The sequence below is a fragment of the Prionailurus viverrinus genome, chromosome A2 (assembly GCF_022837055.1).
Source record: "Prionailurus viverrinus isolate Anna chromosome A2, UM_Priviv_1.0, whole genome shotgun sequence".
In the NCBI taxonomy this organism is placed as follows: Eukaryota; Metazoa; Chordata; class Mammalia; order Carnivora; family Felidae; genus Prionailurus; species Prionailurus viverrinus.
The window spans coordinates 154580688-154599440 of NC_062562.1; the positions used below are offsets into that span (position 1 = coordinate 154580688).

Consider the following 18753-nt stretch of genomic DNA (forward strand, 5'->3'; position numbering starts at 1 on the left):
TGACACAGGGCTCAATCCGACGAATCCTGAGATCAATTCCCAAGCCAAAATCAGGAGTCGGAGGCTCAATCGACTGAGACACCCAGGCGCCCCCATGTTCAAGTTTAGCTGTTAGATTTGGATGTGCAGTGAAAATATTGAGAAAAATATGTTATTCTAATAATCAGAAAACAGACTTTACATTTCAAAGAAGAAAAGATAATACATTTCCTGCAAAGAGAGCTTAATAATACCTTCAAAAGTAAAAGGACATTTGAAAATACAGCATGATCAACTTGTCAATAAGCCCCAAAAAGATGTTCTTAAGGAAAAGGGCATAAAGTTATTGGCACAATTATCAGTTGCTTCACAAATATTAATGAGGAACACAATCTTTGTGTTTAGCTGTGGCAAAAGAAAAATGGTTTAGTGCTAAGTGCTAAAAAGCTGCTTCATCCAATATGTTGGTGCATATGTTTTTGGTGGCAAACAAGCTGATAAGTTCAAAGCTATACTTCCTGGAAATAACAAAATATCAACTCAATTATCACAGAACCTTGAGAAGAATCAATGATTCTTATGCAGTAACAGTCCAACTAGATGAGAGTACTAATATTGCAAATTATATAATACTTTTATGCCAGATATGTGTAGCAAGACAATTTTATAGAGGAGTTATTGTCTGTATGGAGAAAAATATATTCACCACTAGGAAATAGCATTTAAGTCACTAAAAAAAAACTATACAATTTATAATGGAATTGCAAGTGATGGGACAACAAATATAATCAGGAAACCATAAAGATATAAAAATTATTGAAAACTACTAAAAACAGAAGCTAACTTGAAATAGTAAATGAAAACAAATGTATAGAAGATTCATTTGGTCTTCAAAACCTTAAATAATTTTATTAAAGTTGATGTCTATGAGGAGAATAAATTATTGGGGATTAGTACCTCATTTACACAGAAAAATGATTGCCATACATGAAATTAATAATCATTATGTTGGATTAAGATGAAAGAATTTACTGCAAAGAAAGTGGATTCACATTACTAGTCACAATGCCTATGTATATGAACTAAGAAATTCAGTTTTGACTCATTTGAAAAATAAAGTTACAGATCAGGCTCAATGGTAGACGAGATGAACGTGCAGCATTACCCTCATGCATTGTGGACTGAAATAAACCTATGAACAGGCAAGGATGTCCACAGCATTAAGTAAAATCTTCTGTGCTATTTATATTGATTGGTTTGTACTTTGTATTATAAAACATATTTATGCTGTATTAATTTTGTTCTTTATTTTACACCATAAGGTAAGTTCTGTGAAACCTGTATTTCAGCTATGTATCTGTGCGTATACTGGGTTTCAGTGTAGAATCTATTTCTCACTGGGAGTTGTGAGAAGTTAGAAGAACACTCAGTACGTTAGAAGTTGGAAGATTATGTTGGAAGAGTCACACGCCTGCAGAACGATTCAGCCCACAGACCGCCAGTTTGCTGTCTGAGCTAAACTGTGGAGGCTACTGGATACGAGTTACCATACAACTTACTCTGTAGGAAAATACTGAGTGTCTAAGACGTCATACTGACTCAATGAAACGGTCGCGAATTCGTGGTAACATTGTTAATCCGGTTAATGGATTTAACAGAAGGCGTGAATTCTCTTCAGGATTTGGAGGGGGGAGGGCCTCAAATTTGCTTTCTGGTTCGTGGATTAAAATGGACAGTAACTCTCATCCTTTTAAATCTGGATTCCAATTAGTTTATCACACGTGTGCCTACAAGGCGTTCCCAAACAAGGCTCCCCTCCACCCCGAAATGGGTCATTTAGCATTCCACTTGCAGGGAGTACGTTCTCTAAAACACCACCAAATCCTCCTGAGAAGTTTTCTGTTAATTTCAACAGTTTAGGCTTTGTGGACGAGCCCAGAACTGTTCATTTACCCAACTGCAAAACGGTACTGCTCATTTTACGACCGTGCCACACACAATCCCCACCGTGGCCGGGCGACAGCAGTCGGTCGAGGAAAGGTAGGCCTGTGGGAGTCAGTGTTGCGCTCTGCGGAGGGAAGCCGCAGGGCGAGTCCGGCTGGAGTTAGCCATTTCCTTTCTTCCCTCGGTATTTCGGGCAGCGGGGCGCTGGGCAGGCAGGCACCGCAGCTGGTCCTCGCGTCCCTCAACCCTTTCTCCGTATCCGCCTCGAGTAACCAGCCTGACAACCCCAACTCATTAGAGCCGAGTGCCGGAGGAATGGGCCGGACGGGACCCAGCGCCATGACTAGGTCAGCCCCAGGCGCATCCCAACGCTGGCTCTTTGCTGAGCCCCACGCGCGCCTCCGGTTTCCGGGTGCAAACGGGAAGCTAGGGAAACCCCAGACCCCTCCCTTTTAGGAAGGGCGCAGACGGCGTCTCCGTTTCCAAGGAAACCGGGCCTGCCACTACGTCACTTCCGCTGACCTGTCTGGACTCCAGACTGTTGGGAGGAAAAGAGGAAAACTGAGCCGCAGCCACGACGGTGGACGCGAGCGTCTCCTATCTGCGCATGCGCCCGCTCAGCGGCCTGCTTCTATTTATGTGGGGTATCCAACATGGCGGCTGCGGCGACCCTGGCGATGGCGGTGGAGCCCATCAGAACATAGTGGCTGGGAAGGGGGCACGGTCCGCACTCACGGTGGCGTCGGCAGAGACGACTGAGGGTGGTGGAGGGAAGAAAAGCGACGGAAAGCAAAAGGAAGGGCGGGCAGGCAAACAACTCGGCGTAGAACCGAGCGCCGGCTCGAGCGAAGGCACAGGGCCAGAACAGTGGGGATGGCGGAGCCACGCAGAGTAGCGTTTATTAGCCTGTCACCGGTGAGGCGGCGCGAGGCCGACTACCCGGGGGCCGAACGCGAGCCCGAGTACCCTCGCGAGCCCCCCCGGCTGGAGCCGCAGCCATACCGCGAGCCGGCCCGGGCGGAGCAGCCGGCCCCGCGGGAGGCTGCCCCCCGGTCGGACGTGCAGCCCCCGCCGCGGGAGAAGCCGCTCCCCCAGCGCGAGGTCAGCCGCGCCGAGCCGCCCATGTCGCTGCAGCGCGAGCCCCCGCGGCCCGAGCCGCCGCCGCCGCCGCTCCCTCAGCTGCACTTGCAGCCGCCCCCGCCGCGGGAGACGGCTTCCCGGGCCGAGCCGCAGCAGAGGCCGCCGAGGGAGACGGTGCGCCTGGAGCTGGTGCTCAAGGATCCCACCGACGAGAGCTGCGTGGAGTTCAGTTACCCGGAGCTGCTGCTGTGCGGAGAACAACGGGTACAGAAGATTCCTCCCTCACCCCCCAGACCCTGGGAGTCTCAGGACGCGTCCGCCTCTCCCAGTGGTTGGCACCTTCCGACGCCCACTTTGCGCGTCTCGGGTCGCCTGGGAGGGTGGGCTGGCGGGGGCTGGGGCCGAGAGGGTGGACGAGTGGTCGGTGCTGCTTTCACTTGCTCCCCAGGGTTGGCCAAGGCTCCCACCCGGCTCCGCCGACCCCCCCTCGCTCGCCTGCTCCGAATGCCGCTCGGAGCCGGTTTTCCTCTGCAGCTTTCGGGACCTCAGAATTTATGTTCCTTTCTGCTCCCCATGCAAAATCTGGGAGCTCTGCAAGTTACGTGGTTGGGTTTTCCTTGTGGAGCTCCAGCAGTCAGTCATTCCAGTAGAAAGGAAGAGAAAACCTTGGGGGACACGCCCCCCGGTCGGAAGCCCAGAGATAGTGTAACCCCTCGACATCGTCCTCTTCACTCTTATGTTTGGCTCTGAGGTGTGCTTGCGAACGTTGGGTATTTCTCTTAATTGAAGGGGATTTGAAAGTAATCTGAAAAATTTCAGACTAAGGATTCCGCTCTAGGAATGAAGAAGTGGGTTATTTGGTTACTTATTTTCCTCTCTCATGTTGCTATTGGTAAACCTATTTAGCTTTGTTTTCTGTATAGTTTGTTCTTAGTGTAATGAATGGGAAGGTGTCTTTGGCGCCTACCATCATACTTTTATTTGAGTGTTTATCATTAGTTTATAGGACCGCGTTGGAGGATGGTGTATTGGCCATGGTGATTTTTGGAGAACAATGAAAAACCTCTTAGCTTTGAATTTTTAGAAACTGTTGAAAATCCATAGGTATGCCTTTGATGGAACTGGTGAACAACGAAGATAGGAGAGAGGTTTGTTGCTAATTGTAATCTTTATTGTAGGTTTTGGTGATCTTTAGAAGTAAACTAGAAAGGGAAATGATAGAGTAAAAGCAGTAAGAACAATTTCCTCTGTCGTTTAGAGATTATGCTCTTTATTAGGTTTGTTTCAGTACAGATCTAATGGACTCAAGAAGTCATTTGTTTTTGTTCTCAACTATCTTTATAGTTGAGATGAATGACTCTTTAGTTTAAAAATATATTAATGTCACTTGATTTTGTTTATTTTAAGGCCAATGAATCTTTTGATCATTATTTGTAAATATTGTTGTGTGGTCAAATCACTTTATTATTATTTTTTTCATGTTTATTTTTGAGAGAGAAAGAGAAACAGAGCATGAGCAGGGGAAGAAGGGGCAGAGAGAGGGAGACACAGAATCTGAAGCAAGCTCCAGGCTCTGAGCTGTCAGCACAGAGCCCAACACGGGGCTTGAACTCATGAGCCACGAGATCATGACCTGAGCTGAAGTCAGACGCTTAACTGACTGAGCCACACAGGTGCCCCTAGGTCAAATCATTTTAAATGTTTGCAACCTAAATGAATTGGCAAGGGTAGAGATCATATTGGCCATGTCCACATAACATTTTATCCTTCAGACTCACTTTAGTACCCCTCCTTTTTATAAATTTGATGTTTCTTTTTTCCAAAATAATTTTGAAAATACTGGATTGGAGCATTTTTCAAGTAAATTGTATTTGATCTTCTCATCTAAGTAAGTTTGCTGTTTGACTCCCTAATCTACTTCATACATTACAGATGAAAAGCACCATATTTGGGTAAAAATACATTATGGTAGCTAATATTTACTGAATTCTTCCTATGTGCGTGCTAGACACAGGTCCGAGTAAGGTTATGGCTTATGGAATCAGTCCAGCAGAGCTCCTTGAGGTAGGGACCATTGTCCCCACTTTGCAAATGAGGATGCAGATGCAAAGTGCTTGTATGTAATTTTATTAGTATTTCTTTCCATACTAGTACCACTTGTTAATAAAACAAAACTTCTTAAAATTGTATAGTTTAAAAAAATTTAGAGGATCCTGCCAAAATGAACTAAAATGAGAGTTATAGTAGGAATAGGGATTTGTTCTGATCCTCTTAATGCTATGATATTCATTCCATGATAAAGTAATAGTAGATATTTATCTTTTAATTACGACCAAAAAAAGTTAATTTTGACCCTCTACCTTGTTTGTTAACCTGATAATATCAGAACTACTAGTTTCATGTAATAGGAGAAAGATGAATAATTCAGTTTAGTTTTTCTGTTTATGCTCTCAATTTAGGGATATATTGGTCACTTTTTCTTGTATATTCAGCCATGTATCATTTGTTGTATTCTGAACAAAAAAACCCCCATGGTTTATACAATGCACCTTTGCAACCAAGATTTGCCAGATTTACCTATGATAACTCCCAATGAACATATTTTTAAAGGAATTGTAGGAAACATTTCTTTAAATGAGGTTGTCATATTTCTGTGAAAGGAAATCCTAGCAATAGAAACCAACAAAAAAAGCAAAATGAAACCAACAGAATTGATCTGCAAAGCAGTGATTCCCAAATTTGGTTTTTCTTCCCTCAGGGAGAGTCCAGTTATTTTTAAGGATGTTATAATCTTTTCAAAATAGTTTTAATGTTGAGTTTTTGTAATTGAAAAACTTACTGTGTAGCTGAGTTTGAGTAGAAAGGCAAGGAAAAGACATTGTGTAAAATTAAAAGAAAAAAAAAGATTCTAAATTTTGAAATAGCCATCTATCACTGAATAAGATTTTAGTTAATAGGTGTAGGTATAAATCTGTGTCGCATGTGAATACCATCTTTATCGGGATACGTTTAAATCATTCCCCTTCATAGATACAAAATGAATAGTAAAACCCTGATTAACCGAATGCAAACAGAATTCTTGCATATTATTTTTTATTAATGAGGCAAAGCACAGTTAAATGAGTGTATGTTGGCAAAATATGAAAAACAAAATCCCTTCTTGTTAGGTTATAAGGACGCAGGTTAGCTAAACCCTTACCTTGTTATCTCTGTGGACTGCTAAGCCCTGATTGAGGTGGTTGGGGATGATGACTGAGGCACGGCAATTGTCTCTATCCTCAGAGATTAATGTGTTCACCATTTCTGGCTAAAGGGAAATAGTACAGTTTAGATATAAGTTCTGGCAGTAATTGCTATGCAAGTAGTTTTTGTTTAACTTTTAGTAAACCAGGGAATCAGTTAACTAGAGCATCCATTTGTGAATGTGATTAATTGAACATTTAGTATAAAAAGAAAAAGAGGGGTGCCTGGGTGGCTAGTTGGTCAAGTGTCCGACTCTTGATTTCTGGTTGGGTCATGGTCTCACGGTTGGTGGGGTTCGAGCCCCACATTGGGTCAGTGCTGACAGGTGGAGCCTACTTGGGTGTCTCTCTCTCTCTCCCTCCTTCCCCCTCTGGCACCCTCCCTCCCCCTCCCTCCCTCTCCCCCCCTTTCTGCCCCACCCCCACCCCATGCTCTCACGCTCTCTCTCTCTCTCTCTCCCTCCCTCTCTCTCTCCCTCCCTCTCTCAAAATGGATAAAATAAACTTAAAAAAGGAAAAAAAATGATTATGGTGTTAATATGGTTATACTTTTACAGAATTCTATGGTATCCCATTGTCATAGTGCATATTTTCGGTAACGTGAAAGATCCGAAAATGGTGTTAATGAGTTAACATCAAAGGACAAAATTATTACAATGTTTGTGCCTGTGGGTAGCTCATAATTTTGATATTTACTGATTTTCAAATCTTTTTTTCCATCGGAAAACCATAAAGCTTACTTAGAGCCTTGATTGTGGGTAGGGGTTGATTTCTTAACTGTGAAAGGAGAGTGAGTCAGTTTTCTTAAATTTATTTTTACAGACTGTCAAGAGTAAGAGATTTATTTTTGATGTCTCTATGAAGTCTACACAAAATCTTATAAAATGGCACATAAGGTGATTCTTATTAAAAATATATGTCTGTGTGTTTATATTTCACATATAAAACGGGTCAGACCAACAGGAAGACCTAGTGTTTAGACTTCACAATGACTTGAAGCATAAGTTCATAATGGCAGTCATGGTGGTTGCTCTCTGTCCTTAGGCTCAGGTTAGGGCTGTATCCTGGACATGCTTCATATTTCTTATTTCATTATCAGTCTCTTCCTGCTGGTTTAATTATTCCTTTCAGGTCATATGTATTTTTTCCACAGGTAACTCCTACTGGGATAAAGGATTCTGTAAATATATTACTTATTGCAGTAGATAATTTTACAAGTTGATTCTAAGATTACTTCTTTAAGCTTTAAGAGCATCCTTTTATTCTTATACCCTAGGTCTGATGAATTGTTTTGTATGAATTCTGTTCATATTTTTCTGTCATGTTTTTAGACTGATCAAACCTCAGCCTTTATACCCAGGATGAAATATCTCTGTTCCAAAGTGTGCAAACCTTTGTCCCTTCTGAATTTTTTTCTTCAGATTCAGCTGAATCTGTATCCAATATTTCAGTTGTAATATACTTTATCTTTAATTCCTGAAAATACTACCTCAGTAAAAATACCTAGCCTTCCTTTTTTAAAAAATTAACTTTCTAGTCATTTGTTCATAATTGGGTACAAGTAGAATTTTGACGCATATGCAGCTCTTTGTTTCCCCTTTTTTGGGCTGAAAAAATATATATATATGAAATGCGCCTGCTAAAATAGTAAACCTGAGTAAAGGATGTGATTTATGTTTTTGTTTGTTTCGGTAAATGGATGGCAAATGTGGGATCCGAGCTGTTTGTGTGGTTTTTTAAAAACCATGTATTATAATAAACTTTGATTCTTCCCTGCTAGAAGGAGGCCATGGTAATGTAATCTATTCGCAGCTACTTCACTTTTCTAGCTTTGTTTGCAAGTAGTATGTATTCCCTGAATGACTATCCATTGATAACAAGTAGGTGATGTTGGGGCACCTGGGTGGCTCAGTTGGTGGAGCATCGGACTTCGGCTCGGGTCATGATCTCGCGGTTCGTGGGTTTGAGCCCCACATCGGGCTCTGTGCTGACAGCTCAGAGCCTGGAGCCTGCTTTGGATTCTGTGTCTCCCCCTCTCTATGCCCCTCCCCATGCTCCCGCTCTGTCTGTCTCTCTCAAAAATAAATAAACGTTAAAAAAAATTAAACAAACAAAAGTAGGTGATGTAGGTAGAGGTGTTGATGCCCGGCCTCAGCAGAAGGCTATAGCAGCTACAGATACTCTAGTGAGAGCTCAGGGCAGATGAATCAGCGGTGACACTGATGAATAACCAGGTGATCCTTTGAGAAGCATTTCCTGACCAAAACAGTTATCTTTGTTGGGAAGATCTCAAACTGGAGTTATAAGTGGGATTTTTGTTTTTATCTAATTTTCTTGGGGGGATTTTTGGCCTTTTTATTTTGGACATGGTGGCCATAGATCATTCTGTAGGAGGAGACAAGTTGAATTGTTGAGCTGTTCACCGAAAAACTTGAGAATGTGTAAGAATCCATTAAAACTGCAAGTGTTATTTTGCTACAGATGAACATTTCTTTCTGGTTACTTTTAATGCTTCTAACTCATTTGTTAATATTTGGAAATTTTGACTCTCATTAAATTTAAGGATGTATTTGCCTCTGGTTGAAGCAGTACTAATACTTTTATTTCTTTTCCCATTTTCTTTGAATCAGAAGAAGCCCATTCACACAGAAGACCCATTTAATGACGAGCAGCAAGAGAGGCAAGAAGTGGAAATGTTGGCTAAGAAGTTTGAAATGAAATATGTGAGTATAATATACTCTTCACTAGGTCAGTTTACCCTGTTGGCCTTTTTTCCTCCTGTGACTGGTTGGGAGGGCTTATAATACCCACTGCAAACCTTATTTTGCTCTTATAAATTGCACTTCTTATAGAGTCCAGGTACCTTGCTTAACTTATATTTTCTCCCATCCTTATAATAACACCACATACTAAGTAATACTGAGTGCGTTTTACACATGAAGAAACTGAGGCTCTGAGCTCAAGATCACACAGTGGCAGGAACTAAGCTACATATCCATGTGTGTCTAGCTCTGATCCTTTGTTTTTCCACTGCCATTGAGAAGACCACTTTAATTCCCTTGGTGTAGTATGTCTCAAGTTTTCATGCCTCTTTAGACTTTAAGAGAATGAATGTGTGTACTTCTAGGCCCTGGGGATCAGAATCAGTCAGAAGCAGCATGAAATTTCTTTGAAAGTCTCTTGTTTACCTTAAACATTCATGTACATTTTAAATTCTGTGCCATGAATAGATTGGTATTGGTTTTAATGTAAAAATAAATTCTAATGACCTGATTGTGAAGTTGCTTAACATTTTCCTCAAGTTTTCTAGTAACTGGGTTTGTAGGAAAGCCCTCTCCCCTCCTCACTCCTGATGTTTATCCTATGACTTGACTTCATGGCACTTTGCTAAAACATAACCCATGAAAAGCAAGACCCCTTTCGGGTTCCCCTGTAAGCACTGAAAATTGTCTCACAGAGATAGGAGGGCAGGTGGTGCTAGCCCTGTCATTCTTGTTATCCAGATTCAACTAGGATCTTGGTTGACACTAGTTGGCTCCTTGTGCTAATGAAGAATGTATTTGGGGTGAGGGAAAAGTATGAGAATGCTTTGGGATGTGGATCAGGTTGTAGGCCGTACTTTGCCACCTACAAATTGTCCTCTGGTGAGATTATTTAACCTTTGTGGGCCACAGTTTTCTTTTTCTGAAGACTCTTTGAAGCTCCTTCTGGCTTTATATTCTGTAATTATATAATAATTTGGGGATGGACTGGTGGGCGTTTTGATGGAAAGAATAGCAAAAGTTGTTATGTAAACTGTAGTGTTTGATTAAAATACGGTGTTCTCATTATATATTCTGATGTACTATGGCTTGATTTTTATTTTTAAGTAATCTCTGTACCCAAAGTGGGACTTGAATTCATGACCCTGAGATCAAGAGTCCCATGGTTTACTGACTGAGCCAGCCAGGTGCCCCAACGATTTTTTTTTTTTTTTTCTGTGAGAGAGAGTGCTAGCACAGGAGAGGGGCATAGGGGGAGAGAGAGACAGAGAGAGAGAATGGGAGAATGAATGAATCCTAAGCAGGCTCCCTGCTGGGCTTGATCCCACCTTCCTGGGATCATGACCTGAACCAAAATCAGGAGTCAGATGCTCTACTGATGAGCCACCCAGGCACCCCCTATGGCTTTTGTATGCAAGTTGATACATTGGTTAAATTTAATGTTTTAACCAGACAATATATTTACATGGTTCAGAACTCAAAAAGTATAGAGTGAAAAATCTTTCATTCTTTTGTTCACCCATATAATCTCACCTCCCAGAGGCACATAATGTTTTGGAGGGTCCTTCTGTTCTTTGTTTTTTTCATTTACTCTAACTTGGAGATTTTTTCATATCAATACAAAGAGAACTTTCTTCTCTCTCTCTCTCTCTCTCTCTCTCTCTCTCTCTCCCTCTCTCCCTCTCTCCCTCTCTCCCTCTCTCCCTCTCTCTTTCTCCCTCTCCCTCTCTTTTAGGGTTGCGTGGTATTCCATTGTATGGACATATCACAGTTTATTTAACCAGTCCCCAAATGATTTAAATTGTTTCCAAAAATTTGCTGTTGTAAATAGTGCTACAGTAAATTACTTAGTCGTGTGGTATTTCACAGAGTTGCAAGTTTATCTGTTGGGCAGATTCCTAGAAGTGGAATTTTTAGGTCGAAAGATATATGCATTTATTTATTTAGTTTGGGTATATATTAACCAAATTACCGGTTTCTAAGTTACCAGTTTCCATTCCTCTACTACTACATTGGAGTGCCTACTTTTTCCATAGGTTATAGAACTAAGAATTAGAATTGCCCTTTGCAAATGGAAGAATTCCTAGCATATGATCCTATAAGTATTGTGACTCAGCGTATGATGTACTGCTTCAGAGTTAGCATTAAATCTTATTGGGGAGCCCTTGGATAGTACTTGCCATGGAAAAACCAATATTCTGAAGAAGGTGGTTGATGTGTAAAATCGAGTTCCAAATAACTGGGTTATATCCAGGCGCTGTAATTATGCAGGGATAAAATATTACTCTTGTTATTATTCAAATTAATGGGCTATATTTCTTCTCTAGATTTTTATTGTGGCTACTTACTCTCTTATTTCCTTTCTTTAAAATTTTTTTTTCTTTTTTAGTTTATTTATTTATTTTGAGAGAGAGAGAGCACAAGCAGGGGAGGGGCAGAGAGAGGGAGAGACAGAATCCCAAGCAGGATCTACACCATCAGCACAGAGCCCAGTGCGGGGCTCGAACCCGCGAACTGCGAGATCATGACCTGCGCTGAGATCAAGAGTTGGATGCTTAACCAACTGCACCACCTAGGCACCCCTCGTATTTCCTTTCTAAGTAGAGATTTTTTTTTTTTTTTCAACGTTTATTTATTTTTGGGACAGAGAGAGACAGAGCATGAACGGGGGAGGGGCAGAGAGAGAGGGAGACACAGAATCAGAAACAGGCTCCAGGCTCCGAGCGATCAGCCCAGAGCCCGACGCGGGGCTCGAACTCACGGACCGCGAGATCGTGACCTGGCCGAAGTCGGACGCTTAACCGACTGCGCCACCCAGGCGCCCCCTAAGTAGAGATTTAAAATGTCCTATCCTATGAGGCCTTTGTGTGCCATGAGTATTACAGGTATTAAATATGTATGTTTTAACAAATTATTTGGATCCTTTTAATTAAGAAAATCATCAGGTTGAAAGTGATGGGAGAAGATACTTTATCCACCTCTAGGCCCCGGGCTGTCACAAAAGATCACTTCTAAACAGCAAAGATTTGGGGCACCTGGGAGGTTCAGTCGATTAAGCGTCTGATTTTGGCTCAGGTCATTATCTCACGGCTGTGGGTTTGAGCCCTGAGTTGGACTCTGTGCTGACAGCTCAGAGCCTGGAGCCTGCTTTGGATTCCATGTCTCCCTCTTTCTCTGCCCCTGCCCTGCTCATGTTCTGTCTCTCTCAAAAATAAGATAAACATTAACAAAAAATTTAAAAAAATAAACAGCAAAGATTTTTTTGGTGTTGAGAGGTAGCAAATTGGGATGTCTGTATGTATATTTATATTTATGCATATGTTATATGTATATTTATATTTCAAGTAAAAAGCCTTAAATAGTATATGTAAAATATTGCAAAATGTTAACCCACCAAGGTTACATTTCCTTTTTTTTTTTAATTTCCTTAAACTTTTTTGGTGATAAAACGAGGACTTAATTTGGAGGTTTATAAAACTTGAAACTAGCTACCTTCTTTTTTTTTTTTTTTTTAATTTTTTTTTTTTTTAACGTTTTATTTATTTTTGAGACAGAGAGAGACAGAGCATGAACGGGGGAGGGGCAGAGAGAGAGGGAGACACAGAATCGGAAGCAGGCTCCAGGCTCTGAGCCATCAGCCCAGAGCCCGACGCGGGGCTCGAACTCACGGACCGCGAGATCGTGACCTGGCTGAAGTCGGACACTTAACCGACTGCGCCACCCAGGCGCCCCGAAACTAGCTACCTTCTAACTTTTGTTTCCTTCATATAATTTAGATGTCCTTGTCATTATTTCTGAAAATCACTTAAGGTTACTTCTAGCTCTCTGCTTTTTAGAATGAGAGATGCACTTTTTTTGTTAAATTTTGTGTATAAATGATAAAGTACTTGAGGATTTACGTTGGACATACAAAGGGGCATGATAGTTGCTTTCTCTTGGAGAAACTTTCAGAATAATTGGGAAGACAAGACATAGACACACAAATCGAGTACCAAGCCGTGCCTGTGGAAGTGAATGACTCTGGGGGTCTGAAAGTGAGTAGAAAGGCCAGTTCCACTCTTGAAACTGGAAGGAATTTTGGAGACCTTGGTGCAGAGTCATTGAATGGATTCTTCCAGTCTCCTGTCAAACCACATTTGTCTGTAATCCCTGGAATAACTTTTCTGCCCCTCATAGGATATCGAGTGGATAAGAAGCGGAAGGAGCACAGGATTGTGAGTTAACACAGCTGGATTCTCATCCTATCTTTACCATGTTAACTAGCTGACCTTAGTGAAGCCTCTTGGCGTTTTTATGCTTTGGCATCTGTCAGGGGAAAACAAGATCTGTCTAGCCAACTTTATATGTATAGCACAGGGGTTTTGTCAGCGTCAGATGAAAAAATAGATTTTTAATGTTGGAAATATTTAAAGTGCTATCTAAATAGGAAATACTATTTAAACATGTCACTCTCGTGGAGAACTGCTCCGTCTTATTGCACATGTCATAAATTCTTTTTGATATAAACGTGTATGGGATTTTTAACCTCTAGTATTTGACTGCCCCACTGATTTTGATCTTTTAGCTCAGGCATTCTCTTCCAATTGGCCTTTATCTTTGGTCATTCTCCAAACGGTCAATCACCATTTACAGACAGTTAGTTATTACAGTCTTCGTAAAGACCACAACAAAGTATTTGGAACCCTTTAAGAAAATCATTGGGCCAAAGCGACCTGGGAGGAGATACGTTGTACGGTGCTAGGCTCTCACAAAAGGTCACTCTTAATCACTGAAGATCTTTATTGACTGTAGTTTACTGTCCAATAGTTCCTTTAGTATCCTGTAGCAAATTCAGATGCCCACTGATCCACCAGCGAAGCAGGCCACGTGAACAGTAAAGGTGGGGGGTTGTCTGAAATAGGGGACAGCTCCTGTCAGCTGCAGCCCTTCTTACTTTGCGGGGACTTGGGCTTAGGGTTGTCACATCTTTACATTTCTCAAAAGAAGGCTGAAGTCTGGATTTTCCTCTAATATTTCTTAAATATTGGCTTCTAGTTAAAACACCTACTAGACTAAACAATACATCTGTGGGCCATATCCAGCTCTCAGGCCCTAGTTGGAGACTTGGTATACTTGCTTCACTCTTTCTTTTTTTCTAATTTATTTAACTTATCAGTCCATGTACTTTCACATTTGCCCCTTGTCTTCTGTGAGCTGGGTGGTTGGTGGTACAGGTGGGAGGGCCTGCCATTTCCGTTGTGGAGGAGAATGCATTTGTAGGAAGTTTCAGAGAACGGAGCAAGTTAAACTCAGTTGGGGGTTTCCATGATACGGGGGAATAATAAGATGCCTTGAGTGGTGGCTGGGTCTGTAAGCAACGTTAGTGACAAATTGGTGTGGTGGAGGGCTGAGGCAAGTTTATGGGCTTCTTGTGGTCTGGAGTACGTGTGTGTGGCGGTTCCTTGTGCTGGAAAGGAGCTGTGTCAAGTGGAGCTGGCTGCCACTTGAGGGAAAAGGATGGAGAAGGTGGAGTTCAGGATGTGTCCTTTGTCTTGCAGCAGTTGCTTGGGGGAAGGGATGGAGACAATTTTAGTAGTTGAAAAGCAGTAATAGAAATTATAGGACTTATAAAATTGTAGACCTAGTACCCTGTATCAAATGGTTTGTTTTTTCCCTCTATTCTGTCCTGTTTTTAATTGCCTGTGTCCTGTTACCTTTTAGGTAATGTAACAATGAATGTTCAGCATTAATTGCTACATGTTTTCTTGGGAAAAGAGGAATGTAACTGTTCAGTGCTTAATTTTACTTAGAGCATACTAAATTGGTTGTTGTATATAAATCTTATTAAATAGCTAAGTCCAACCTTTGATACTTCTCCATAGGTTCCAAATTTTTCTTGTTGGTTACTATAGGAAGAAAGCAGGATACAATTGAAAGAGGTTTGTGTTCCTTTCCTCATTCTCAATTTTAAGGCTCCAAATGTTTAGGCTAAATGTCCTAGTTTCCTGAATATCCTGAATTTCCAACTCAGTTTTTAGATGGTTTCTAGATTGTGTATGCTTTTTCTGAGGCTGTATACACTCTACATCAGTGAATGAGGTTCGCTTTGATGGGTATAGACTTGTTCTCTGAGCCTTCGAGGGCATAGGAAAACCTGTGGTGGTTGGAAGATTTCTTTTAGTGGTTTTTCTCAGTTACCCTAGCCATCTTGAAAGATCATGGTATCCTAGAATTGGATATAAATTCAATAATCTAAATGGAAGTGCTTAGTATAATATCTGGTGCCTTGCAGGGGCTCAGCTGCTCAGCTCTTTGAATCTGAATGACTCTCTGAATAGGAACACATGTATTCAGCCAAACATTTATTAGCATTTCTGAAGTCACATTATGACTTTAAAATTCACTTACTTTACCATATAGATTTTGAATGCCACATTTGATATTTAACTCTATGTGATTTTGGACTCTCGGAGCCCTGATAGCTTCATATTTATTTTAAAAGAGAGGATAAGGGTAGATTTGATGGTAGGAAAGTAGTTTTCAGCAATCTTATAAATAAAGCAATTGAAAAATAAAATCAGTTGATCAAATGGAGTTAATACTGTTTTTAATAAAAAAGTATATTTATAAAGTCTTGATTTTCTTTTTGTATACAAGCTTTTTAAAATTGACTTTGCCCTGATATGTTTTAAAGAATGACAACATCTTTTTTTCTAAATTTTATTTTAATTCCAGTATAGTTAACTTACAGTATTATATTAGTTTTAGGTATACAATATAGTGATTCAACAGTTACATGTATTCCTCAGCACTCATCGTGGTAAGTGTACTCTTTTTTTTTTTTTTTTTAAGTTTATTTATTTTGAGAGAGAACGTGAGCAGGTGAGGGGCAGAGAGGGAGAATCCCAAGCAGGCTCTGCATGTGGTCTGTGGGCAGAGCCCGATGTGGGGCTTGATCCCATGACTCTGGGATCATGACTTGAGCCAAAATCAAGAGTCAAACGCTCAACTGACTGAGCCACCCAGGCACCCCATGGTAAGTGTACTCTTAATCCCCTTCATCTATTTCACACATCCCCCTACCTATCTCCCCTTTGGTAACCATCTATTTGTTCTCTGTTGTTAAGAGGCTTGTTTGTTGGTTTGCCTCTTTTTTCCTTTGTTCATTTGTTTTGTTTCTTAAATTCGACATCTGACTGAAATCATGTCTTTCTCTTACTTCCCTTAGCGTTATACTCTCTAGTTCCATCCATGTTGTCCCAGCTGGCAAGATTTAATTTTTTATGGATGAGTAATATTCCATTGTGTGTATATATATATATATATATATATATATATATATATACCATATCTTCTTTATCCATGTATGTATCAGTGGACACTTAGGTTATTTCCATAACTTTGTTATTATAAATAATGCTGCAAGAAGAGAATGGCAATATTTGGAATAACTGTATAATTTCCAATGAGTGACTTCTTCTCAGTAAATACTACTCAATTGAGTGAAAAGGAAATATGCTTTTACATTTAAAATAATTATGGATTTCTTAAAAAGTGTCCTCAGGGGCGCGTGGGTGGCGCAGTCGGTTAAACGTCCAACTTCAGCCAGGTCACGATCTCGCGGTCCGTGAGTTCGAGCCCCGCGTCGGGCTCTGGGCTGATGGCTCAGAGCCTGGAGCCTGTTTCCGATTCTGTGTCTCCCTCTCTCTCTGCCCCTCCCCCGTTCATGCTCTGTCTCTCTCTGTCCCAAAAATAAATAAACGTTGAAAAAAAAAATTAAAAAAAAAAGGTGTCCTCAAATATGAGACGGACACAAGTGGATGTTAGAAAACATTTATGCACTCTTTCTGGGAGGTTTAAGAATTTTATCAGTGACTCATATTATTTGATAATCATCGACACTTTATGAGGGGTTACAGCTTCCTTGGGAACTTCCTTGGCTGTTTTTCCTCTGTTTTGGCCTTCTGTTAGGTCTGGTCCCTAAAGATCAACATGGTAGGGTTGGGTAAAGCAGTTTGGATAAATCTGCTGTACTACCACAAAATAAATTCTTTTTATGAAGCACAAGTACCAGAAATTTAGGTTCTATAGACCAACAATAGTATGGTACTACATATATAATAAAAACATAAAATAACAACCTTTTTTTTTTTTTAATTTTTTTTTTCAACGTTTATTTATTTTTGGGACAGAGAGAGACAGAGCATGAATGGGGGAGGGGCAGAGAGAGAGGGAGACACAGAATCGGAAACAGGCTCCAGGCTCTGAGCCATCAGCCCAGAGCCCGACGCGGGGCTCGAACTCACGGACCGCGAGATCGTGACCTGTCTGAAGTCGGACGCTTAACCGACTGCGCCACCCAGGTGCCCCAACAACCTTTTAAAACAAACTGAGGTTGGGAGATTCTTAAATATAGGGCAAGAAAGAATTCTTAAAAAAATTTTTTTTATTTTTCATTTTTTAAAATTTACATCCAAATTAGTTGGCATCTGGTGCAACAATGATTTCAGGAGTAGATTCCTTAATGCCCCTTACCCATTTAGCCCATCCCCCCTCCCACAACCCCTCCAGTAACTCTCAGTTTGTTCTCCATATCTATGAGTCTCTTCTGTTTTGTCCCCCTCCCTGTTTTTATACTATTTTTGTTTCCCTTCTCTTATGTTCATCTGTTTTGTCTCTTAAAGTCCTCATATGAGTGAAGCCATATGATGTTTGTCTTTCTCTGACTAATTTCACTTAGCATAAGACCCTCCAGTTCCATCCACGTAGTTGCAAAGGGCATGATTTCATTCTTTTGATTGCCGAGTAATACTCCATTGTATATATAAATCACATCTTCTTTATCCATTCATCCATCGATGGACATTTGGGCTCTTTCCATACTTTGCTATTGTTGATAGTGCTGCTATAAACATGGGGGTGCACGTGTCCCTTCGAAACAGCACGCTTGTATCCCGTGGATAAATGCCTAGTAGTGCAATTGCTGGGTTGGAGGGTAGTTCTATTTTTAGTTTTTTTGGGAACTTCCGTACTGTTTTCCAGAGTGGCTGCACCAGCTTGCATTCCCACCAACAATGCAAAAGACATCCTCTTTCTCTGCATCCTCGCCAACATCTGTCGTTGCCTTAGTTGTTAATGTTAGCCATTCTGACAGGTGTGAGGTGGTGTCTCATTGGGGTTCTGATTTGTATTTCCCTCATGATGAGTGATGTTGAGCATTTTTTCATGTGTCGGTTGGCCATCTGGATGTCTTCCTTGGAGAAGTGTCTATTCATGTCTTTTGCCCATTTCTTCCCTGGATTATTTGTTTTTTGGATGTTGAGTTTGATAAGTTCTTTATAGATGTTGGATACTAACGCTTTATCTGATATGTCATTTGCAAGTATCTTCTGCCATTCTGTCGGTTGCCTTTTAGTTTTGCTGATTGTTTCCTTCACTGTGCAGAAGCTTTGTATTTTGATGATATCCCAGTAGTTCATTTTTGCTTTTGTTTCCCTTGCCTCTGGAGACATGTTGAGGGGCAAGGAAGAATTCTTAAATAATAGTTTTCTTTATTGGAGTTACCAATTGTAATTACTTGTCATGACATGCCTTTTCAGTTCCTTGACCTCTTTGAGCTAAACAAATTCTCTTCAACTTCCTGAAACCATTAGGAACAATTAAGAATGAGCAGTTTTAGGGTATTTGGAAGGAAGGCCCAATATCCTAAGTGCCGATTCAAGAAATCTGTGTACGTTATATCTGTGCTGTTAAGTCAGCTCTTGGGT

General features: G+C 41.0%; 1 protein-coding gene across 3 annotated transcripts in view; it reads left to right on the forward strand.

Moving 5' to 3' along the window:
- The first annotated feature begins 2462 nt into the window (after window positions 1-2462).
- The window catches only part of UBN2 (ubinuclein 2), a 79644-nt gene continuing 63353 nt past the window's right edge, over window positions 2463-18753 (forward strand). For 2 of the 3 annotated variants that reach the window (XM_047841508.1, XM_047841528.1), the window contains exons 1-2: window positions 2464-3267; window positions 8876-8968. In XM_047841508.1, coding sequence (XP_047697464.1) covers window positions 2797-3267; window positions 8876-8968 — 564 coding nt within the window. In that variant the 5' untranslated portion in view covers window positions 2464-2796. Of the gene's footprint in view, window positions 3268-8875; window positions 8969-18753 lie in introns of all 3 variants that reach the window. The other variant, XM_047841519.1, reaches the window with a different exon arrangement.